Raw genomic sequence first — 9,628 nt, forward strand, 5'->3', positions numbered from 1 at the left:
TGGGAAGGGCTTGGGAAGTCCTGGACGTTTATTCCTGCTTCCTGGGCCCAGCTGTAGTATCCCAATTGGAATGCACTGGGCCTGGATGGATTGACCCACATGAGGCGGCTAGTGAGCACGGCACTGCATTCATTCACTTGTTCAGTAATCCTCTTTAATAATTGCCTTTCATTTATTAATTTATCTATCTTTACTCCTTTGCATCTATTAAAGTTCTGGCACAGCTCTGGCAGGAGGTGCAAGGCTCTGATTTTTTCATTCCTCCACTCGGTGTGAATTCATGCCCACACAAATTCCCACTCTGGCCCGGAGGGCTCTGACTTTTAGCCACGAGGTGGGGTGAGCAGCTAAATTCCTGATCTGAGCATGTGTGCAGCCAATGCAAAGCAGACCACCATGGAGTCCGGGTTTGCCAAGCTAAATCACTGAAAAAAAATTCCTTCTCGGCTTCAGCCTTCGCCACTCGATCCGTGGCAATGTGCAACCTTAAACCCCAAGTTTCCAAAACAAATGCACACGGGGCAAGTGAATAATGCAAAAAGCGGCGGGGGTAGGCGGCTGCGCTGGCGGCGGGGGCTGCGGCCCCAGGCTCCCCGCTCTCCCGCACTGAGCCCTCCGCTCAGCCTCGTGCCGTGGCCGGCCGACGGGGAGGAACCGGGGAGGAACACGGGGCGAAAACCGGGCTGGGAGCGACTCAGTAGTGAAATAGTTATCTCGGCTGGCTTTCTCGGTAACTCTTGGAAAGTCCCCGAAATGACGTTTCTAACCTAACAATTAAAATGAGTTTAATTATAGAGAGGCTCAGAGCCCTGGGAACAAGCACCATCTACAGAATGAGTAAACAACTGCAGAAAATAATAGGCTGGTCTCTCCCCTGGTTAGTCCTCACTTCTGGCCAAGGCAAGCAAAAAAAAAAAGAAACTAGAAAGAGAAGGAAATTCGAGGAACCTGATTGCTCTCCTTAAGTAAATAATAATAATATAAAAAAAAAAAGAAATCTGGAATAGCCGGAGCCTGTGGGCGTTTCTCTCGCTTGGTTATTTTGGTCGTTCTTGAAGACTGAAGGAGGGGAAAAAGATCAGCCGCCAGCTCAAAGTCCAGATCCTGCGACTCTAAAGCAAACAGAAGAGGAAGTGGATCATTTGTTTGAAGTTTTCAGTGCGATGGCCGCTCAGGTCGGCGTTGTGCTGCCCAAGGCAGGGGTTTCTTTTCCCCCAGCCAAGCCAGAGCGCAGGGCAGGAGGAAGAGTCTGTGGCGCCGGGATGGGGGTCCCCGCTCACCCGCCTGCGTGGGGGAGAGGGCCCAGATGCCGTTGCTTGGCCTTAGATGAAACACCCACTGAAGTTATAGTTAGGGTGAGCCTTGCCTCAGCTGGGGCTAAAGGTTTCGGGGCAGCAGATTTCATGCTGAGGCACCCTGGTATCGACGAGCCTTGAAGCGTTTTGCTTATTTTTTTTTTTAAACAGAAACTGCCGCCGTCCTCCCCCCTCCTCCCCGCCATATCAATATCAGTATGAATCATACTTTGCCTACTAAAATCTGGAACAGATTACTTGCTCTGAGTCGTTACTTCTTTTTTTTTTTTTTAGTTTTACAATTTTGAGTTGTGGGGACTGGAAGAGGACTATACAGGGAGAAAAGGCAGAATTTATCAAACACCCTTTTAAACAGCAAACCCATATTTTAACAATTTAAATTAATGTGGATGTGAGCTATTTCCCCTTGCAGAGCCTGCCAGGTTTCAATAAATATTGGAAAAAAGGAGTAAGGCTCAGAGGGGGCGATGTGAATCAACACAAAGACAGTCAGCTCGCAAAAACGCGAGGACGAGCGGCCGCGCCGAAAATGGATCCAATCAATTTAAATCAGAGCGGACAGACCCAAGCTGGCCGCAGCTGGAAAGAAGTCCTGCGAGTTGTGAAACACGGCGCAGGGCCCGGCCGCAGCCCGGCCGCCCCCCCACCAACAGTTTACAGGCGCTCGGGGCCTTTGTCTCACAGGGGCTCAAGTCGGCGCCGCGGAACCACGTACGGGGGAGGCGCGAGGCCGCGCGGGCGCTGCTCCGGCCCGGCCCGGCCCGTCCAGGCGAGCGGCCCCGCACGCAGCCCCCGCCCCGCGCCGGGCCCCGCGTTACACGCGCGCACACACGCGCTCACACAGGCGCGCACACACGCGCGCAGAGGCGCACGGCAGCCCGCACAACTGCCTCCTCCAGAGCGGGGGGGGGGGGGGGGGGGGGCAGCCAACACCCCCCCGGCCCCCGGCCGCTTTTCCCCCCCCCTTTCTTTCTTTTCTTTTTCTTTTTTTTTCCCCCTCCCCCCTTCTTCCTCCCGAAAGTTTTTCTGGGCCTGCCCGCCCCGGTGATTCAGTCGCGGTGTCAATCACCCTGCCCTCCTCCTCCTCCTCCCCTTCCTCCCCGCCGCCGGCTCCTCCTCCCGGGGTAAGTCCGAAACTTTATAAGTTGAGCTTTCCCCAAGCCCGCTGGAAGCGGCGAGCGGGCGCGGCGGCCGGGCTGGTGGCGGCGGCGGCGGCATCACCAGCGGCATCACCAGCGGCGGGGGGAGGCTGCGAGCCGGGGCGCTGGAGGCTGTGCCTTACCCACGCCGTGACTCCTCGTGTCTGTGTGCCGCTGCCCCACCCGCTTCCCCCCTCGCTCGCCGAAGATGTCCACAGCCCTGGTGTCGCCCACCATCTTCGACCTGAGCGAAGTTTTATGCAAGGTAAGGGCGCCGTCGGGGGCTGCTCCTCCAGCTTCGGGGCTCTTCTACTTTTTGGGGGTTCGTATTTGGTGTGTCGTCGTCGTCCCGTCCCCCCCCTCCGTTTTCTGGTCGGGAGCAAGTTTGGCGCCGGGGCCGGAGGGCGCAGGGCGGGGGCCGAGCGCGGCCGCCCTGTCCCGGGGCGCGGGGTCCCCCGCCACCGCCGCCCGCCGTTCCCGCCTCGGCCGCTCCGGAGGAGGGGAGGGCGGGGGGCACCACCCGGCGCTCCGGCGGGCTGAGCCGCGGCGCCGGGCGGGGGGGCTGGATCCTTCCCCCGCCCCCGGGGCCGCCGCGCTGCAACACGCCCGGGCGCGGCGCGGCGGGCGGCGGCGCTGCCGCGGGGCCGGGCGGGCTCCCTCCCCGCGGGGCTCGGCCGCCCCTCGCCCAGCCCCGGTGGAGGGGGAAGCGGGGCGGCCAGGGCTGAGCGGCAGCCGCCGCCGCGCTGCGGGGGGAGCGGTGGGGCGGGCGCCAGCGCTGCGCGCTGCGCTTCCCGCTCGCCGCCGTCCCCCGGGGAGCTTTCCCAGAAAAAGAGGTCCGGCCTCGGAGTTGTTTTGGATGCAGCCGGCGGCTCCTCCGCGTCTGGCGCTTGGCTCGCTTCGTTACTTCCCTCTGCGAGGGCCGCGCGGGGGGACGGGGAGGGGCGGCCCGGGGCCCTCGGGTGGAGCGGCGAAAGGGGCTGAAGCAGATGTTGCTGCGGGGGGGGGGGGGGCGTCGGGGCAGGGCGGCCGCCGCTCCCCGGGCCGCCCTGCTCGCCGCCCGGCGGCGGGAGCCGGGTGCCGGCGGGGCGCCGCGCCGCGGGAGGCTCCCGGGGCTGCGTGGGGACGCCGGAGGAGGCGGTGGCAGTGACCGGCCCTTGCTTTCTCCCCGCAGAGCAACAAGATGTTGAATTACAGCCCCTCGGGTGTCAGCGGGTGCCTGCTGGACAGGAAGGCGGTGGGCACCCCGGCCGGCGGGGGTTTCCCTAGGAGGCACTCTGTCACCCTGCCCAACTCCAAGTTTCACCAGAACCAGCTCCTCAGCAGCCTGAAAGGGGAGCCGGCTCCCATGCTGGGCCCTCGGGAAAGCCGCTTCCGGGACCGCTCCTTCTCTGAGGGCGGCGAGCGCCTGCTGCAGCAGAAGCAGCCCGGGGGACAGGTCAACTCCAGCCGCTACAAGACGGAGCTGTGCCGCCCCTTCGAGGAGAACGGCGCCTGCAAGTATGGCGACAAGTGCCAGTTCGCCCACGGCATCCACGAGCTGCGGAGCCTCACCCGCCACCCCAAGTACAAGACCGAGCTCTGCCGCACTTTCCACACCATCGGCTTCTGCCCCTACGGGCCGCGCTGCCACTTCATCCACAACGCGGAGGAGCGCCGCGCCGTGGCAGGGAGCCGGGAGCCCGCCGTCACCGACAGACCCCGCCTGCAGCACAGCTTCAGCTTCGCCGGCTTCCCCAGCACTGCTGCCAGCGGGCTGCTGGACAGCCCCACTTCCATCACCCCGCCGCCCATGCTGAGCACCGACGACCTGCTGGGCTCCCCCACCTTGCCTGACTGCGCCAGCAACCCCTTCACCTTCTCCAGCCAGGAGCTGGTCAGTCTCTTCGCCCCCAGCATGGGGGTGCAGGTGCCCAGCGGGAGCTCCCCCACCGCCTTCTTGTTCAGGCCCATGTCCGAGTCCCCCAACATGTTTGACTCGCCGCCCAGTCCTCAGGACTCCCTCTCTGACCAGGAGGGCTATCTGAGCAGCTCCAGCAGCAGCCACAGCGGCTCAGATTCCCCTATCCTGGACACCTCAAGACGTCTTCCCATCTTCAGCAGACTCTCCATCTCTGATGACTAATCTGGGGTTTCCTCTTGTTCCCCCCCACCTCTATTATGATGTTAAGCTGAACTCCCCCCCACCCTGTCCCCAGTAGTCTGAGCTGGATGTTAACATGTCCACCTGCCTGCCGTAGACCCACTGGCTTAAACCTTAAGTGCCAAATTACGATGAAAAGCAATAACGTTTACAAAATTAGTGCCTTTAACACTTTCACTGTGACTGTATTACCTCTCCAGCTGCAGAGGGCACCAGCAGCTCTGTGCACTTCCAGATGTGCAGGAAATGACCGGATCCAGCTCCCTCCACTGGCCATGTACTGCATCGCCCTCTCCCAGTTCCTTCCTGACTGGCCAGTTTCTGCTAGGCTGCAGGCATGTGGGCAAGCATTAACATCCAGTCCTCTTTCTCCTCTCCCCTTAAAGACTAATCTTGCCTGGATCTGCTCAGGTCTGCGGGAAGAAAAGCTGAGAATGGACAAAGATTGTAACATGAGTGGGACTTCGACTGGGAGGAAGAAAACAAAACAAAGAAAACAAAAACCAGATGGACTATGAGAGACTTGACTTTGGTGCTAAAAGTTCCCCGTGTATTCATGTGACATCTTAAAACAAATAAAGAAATAGAGGGGGTGGGGCCAACAGAAGTCATTCCACACACACACACACATGTTCGTGTAAACAAAGTTCCAGTAGACATAGCTTTAATGGTTTTGCTCTAGAGTACTTTAGACCTATCTTAGAGCACTCACGCCAAGCTTTTTATTATTTTTTTTTTCTGGGTTTTTAATTTTGTATAACTTTTCAGAAATTGGAGAGCAAATTTTGCTTGTCACTGCACAACAATATAAAAAAGCTTATTTAACTTATCAAAACGTATTTATTGCCGAAACCTATGCTTTTTTGTTAATTTTGTTCATATTTATCGGGATGATGAATCCATAGAATATATTCTTTTATGTTTAAATTATGATCTTCCATATTAATCTTAAGATTGTGAAGTGTCTTTTTTCCTTTTTTCCCCACAGTTTAATATATTATACTACAATGACATTTTTTGTAACTTTACACTTTTTTTGGTTATTTTATTTTAAAAAATGAAAAATTAATTTAAAAAAATGCAAAAACTGTGTTTGGATTATTTATTTTAGAATTCCCCCTTCCCCCCCCTTTTTTTGTGTTGGACTGCAAATTGAGTTAATGTGCTTCTTTGCCTTTCCTCTTCTCCTCCTCTTCCCCTCCCCTGGGTCTTGCCTACCTGGGCTTTAGAATGTACATACCTGAGCTCTGTTGCGAGACAGCGTGGAAGGAAGACCTTTTTCTTCCTCTTTTTGTATAGATTCTTAAAGGAGAAAAGCCTTGGGCTCAAAGTGCCTATCTGAAGACATTCCAAATACAGTTTGTCTTTGCGTTTCTGTATTCCAAGTTTGGAGTTTTCCTTGCCGAGGTGAACGGGACTGGCACAAAGAGAATAATGAATGTAATTTTTTTTTTCCCATTACTGTTCACTACATTGCTTTTTCTTCCTCTTTGTGTGAGTTTATTTAAAAGAGAATCTCTTTTGTAATGACTGTTTGCAGTTTAAATCAATAAACCCCAAGTTTTTTCAAGAAACTGACAGTGGAGGTGGTTTTACTTGCAAAAATCGAGGGGCTGGTTTTAGACAACCACTCAACTGGAGATACTTCCCTCCTCTTGACCCTTGAGGTGCCCACCCTGTGCTCAGGCATCCCTCCATCATTCCTCACTGATGCAATGGGTCAGCCCTGCAAGTGCGTGGGTGCACAGATCAATGGCAGCAAATACCTGATGTGACCTACCCCAGTGGCCTCTAACCCCCTCTGTCTCTTACGGAGTCCTCCTCCCATCTTGAGTCGCTCGGTCTGTTCCTGCAAACTTCCTTCTGATCAGTGTAGCTTAAGCCTTGGATTGGCTTTTGTTCCTCATGTGCCTTGTGTTCCTGCACGGCTCCTTTCCCCTCCAGGAGAGCCTGTGCGTGTTTTGAGTGAGGCTAAAGTGGGATGTTGAAGCGGTACAGATTTTCCAAATCTCAGGTCTGCCTTGTTAGTGGTACTGGTCCGCTTTGGCAGAGTGGCTGTTTGGTGTTTGCATGGGAGAGGATCATGGACCCCCGGCAAAGTGTCAGTGTACACACAGATCACCCTGCATTCAAGTCCTTGTACCCCTTGAAGTATCAGTCAGCTATCCCAGACACTGCTGAAGCCAGTGGTTTTGTTTAGGGACACTTCTTTGCCAGCGCTGCTCATGGTGTAAGTCTTGTGTTTTCACCTTTGAGCTCTCCTCTGGAGCAAGCTTGGCGCTCTTCTTCATCTGAAACTGTTCTAGCTCTCTTCCAAATCAGGGGTGGAATATTGCTGCCAAACCACCGATCCTTCAGCTGTCTTGACATGCCTCAATGTTCAGGAGAGACATTTCCTAATTCGTGTTGGAAAAGTTCCTGCCAAACAAAAGCTGCAGGATACCTCAAGGCTTACACCGACGTACCTTCCCTGCTGTTGGCTTTGTGCAACACCCTTTCTTGTGTCGTCTGGCAATAAAGGTGAGCTAGGTGGAGGAAAGATGGTGGAAGAGGAGTGTGGCTGGTAGAAGCTGGTTCCCATGAACAGTGCAAAAGCTGTATGGGGAGTTTGCTCGGCAGATGCTGACGTAACTAGCACGCGGTGCGGTCTACGTGCTGATCCCTGAGAGGAGAGCCTCGGGCACAGCCCTGGTACTGCTCAACGGCCTTCATATACCTTCTCCTGACTGCAGCCTTGCCCCCGGGCACAAAGGTGGTGGCGCCCACATGAGAGATGGGCTTCTGCCTGGAAGACCCATGCCCAGCTGCAGCAAGCACCCAGGCCTGCCTCCTTCCCCACTGCTGGAAGCTGAGCTGTCGGCCCCTGAAGAGCAAGGCATATCTGATCTGGAGAGGATCCCAAGCCTATCGCAGGGTGTGCACGTGGAGCTTGAAACTGCTCGCTTCCTCTCTGGACTTTCTGTGCAGCTCTTCAAACAAATAGTCTTTGCCCAGTTAATAATTGATGAAGAAAATAGCTGTATTAGTTGCATGGTGCTATTGGTATGACAAACAACTGGGAAGCTGTGCTAAAAGTAGGTCTTTGCTCACAGTACTTGTGTACTTCCCTTGTCCTAGTGCACTGGTTCTGGGAAGCCAGCACCATTTTTCTCCTGTGAGTTTATTAATGATAAATGCTCTATCACTCAGTGTTTTGTTTTTTTGAAACTAACCTTGAGCTAGGTCATGCAGGGGATAGAGAAGAGCAGAACAGGCAGCATCAGAAGTTTACACAGAGAGAGAGAGAGAGAGCGCACTCAAGAGCCTCCAGCAACGCAGGGGTTTGCCTGATCTGATACAATTAGCATTCATTGCGGCTTGGGTATATGGCAGCAGCTAGTCTGGAGGGATGAGTTCTTCCTTGGATTTACCATGGATGAGTTGTCCATGCTGTTTCTCGTAGGGTTAGCATCTGTGTCCCCTAGCAGTTCGCCATGGTTGGTAATAGCCTAGCCAAGGCTCAGAAAGGTAAATAGCCTTTCCTGGCATGATGGTTTTGAGACACATGTTCCTCTGACTTGAGGGTTCCTCCATGCTCTGGCTCGTTGAGTTAGTGCACGGGACTCTCAGAGTGGCCAGGAAGCCAGGGCTGGCCTGTGCACCGGCACAGTTGCTCCTGACATGCCTGGTGTGCCAGGGCAGAGAGAAGCACCCACAAGGACAAGATACCTGTTGTCCCATGTAAGGTGGCATGGCAGAGTGTGCCTTGGCGCACTTTACAGGTTGCACTTACAGCTTTTACTGTGGGGCAGGAGGACACCTATGGTGGCTCTTGCTGCTCCTCATGACTTTTTGTTATAGTCATGGATGCTTGCTGTGGGCTCCTTGTAAGAAGACTGGGTCCATGCCTCTGGGCTGCAGGCATTAGCTGTCACTTATTTCTTGGCTTCGAAGTCAGGTGAGTCTAGTGCTATCCACCTTCAACATGTCTAGCTGTCTTTGGAAATTACAGCCAGCATGTATGACTGTTTGTGCCAGTTGCCTCTTGGTAAGGAGCAACGTGATGACTTTGATCTGCAGAGCTCCAGGTGGCTCAGATCCCACTCCAATAGCTGCCTCCCTTCTTCCTAATTCCTACAACAGCTGTAGGTGTCCCAGTGACTGTACTGGCTATTCCCTTGCTATGGGCTAGATGTGGCTTTTGTACCAAAACATCTGCAGTTCTGCAATCGGGAGCTGTAGAAACAGAGGCCACCTCATTTCCCGAACTTCTCTGTAGGTGAGGGCTGCAAAGTCAAATAGGGTTTCTTTGTTGTTGTTGCTGTTGTTGTTTTTAAAGGCAGTTGGGAACTTTACTATCTAGTTTTGGCCAACCTTTGTTTAGCATCACTTGTACATAGGCATGGTGTGCCAGACTGCAAGTAACAAAAAATACCACTTAAAAAGGACTCTGAAATGCTCCAAGTTCCTGGTCCTGACAGAATTTGCCTCATCAGCATAGTCATGAAATTGGGAGGCAGAGTGGAAAAGAACTTGGAGAAGTGGAGAACAGTAGAAATATGCCTGGAGGACTGTTACAAGCTGGTTCAAATTTTCAGTCTGTACGGTTCCTGCGCAGGGAGGGCAATGGTCTGCAAATGGGACTTGGAGCTGCTGTTGCAAATCATGTAGGGAAGATCGGGCTCTGCCAGGCCTTGCACAGCAGAGGGGAGGTGGTGGTGGGGCAGGAGATGGTGGGGTCACCGTTAGAGATTGGGAGCAAGGCAAGAGCTAGAGATCAAGTCCACACAGCATGGGGATAGCAAGGGTGAGAGAGAAGCCCTGCTGTCTCGAGTCTGAAGACTTCTTAACTAATGGTGTTTGGATGCATGAAGGCTAATGAACTGGGTCTCTTCAGTGGGGCTCAGGAGCAGTGGCATTTAGGGGAAGGTCTGGATAATGTAGCCTGATGGATACTATCTATCTGATGACTATGCCCAAGGATATGAATGAGTATTAAGATGCAGTAATACATGTGAAAACCACAGCATGCCCTTGACACTTGCTAATTGCTG

The 9,628-nt window shown here is 54.2% G+C and overlaps 1 protein-coding gene across 1 annotated transcript; it reads left to right on the forward strand.

The window, feature by feature from the left end:
- Window positions 1-2,528: 2,528 nt before the first annotated feature.
- ZFP36L1 (ZFP36 ring finger protein like 1) lies at window positions 2,529-6,170 on the forward strand. The gene is made up of 2 exons (XM_050898081.1): window positions 2,529-2,720; window positions 3,627-6,170. Exons 1-2 carry the CDS (start codon window positions 2,664-2,666, stop codon window positions 4,575-4,577), a joined length of 1,008 nt encoding a protein of 335 aa, XP_050754038.1. The 5' UTR covers window positions 2,529-2,663; the 3' UTR covers window positions 4,578-6,170.
- The last annotated feature ends 3,458 nt before the right edge of the window (window positions 6,171-9,628 follow it).

Source organism: Gymnogyps californianus, chromosome 5 (assembly GCF_018139145.2).
Source record: "Gymnogyps californianus isolate 813 chromosome 5, ASM1813914v2, whole genome shotgun sequence".
Classification (NCBI taxonomy): domain Eukaryota; kingdom Metazoa; phylum Chordata; class Aves; order Accipitriformes; family Cathartidae; genus Gymnogyps; species Gymnogyps californianus.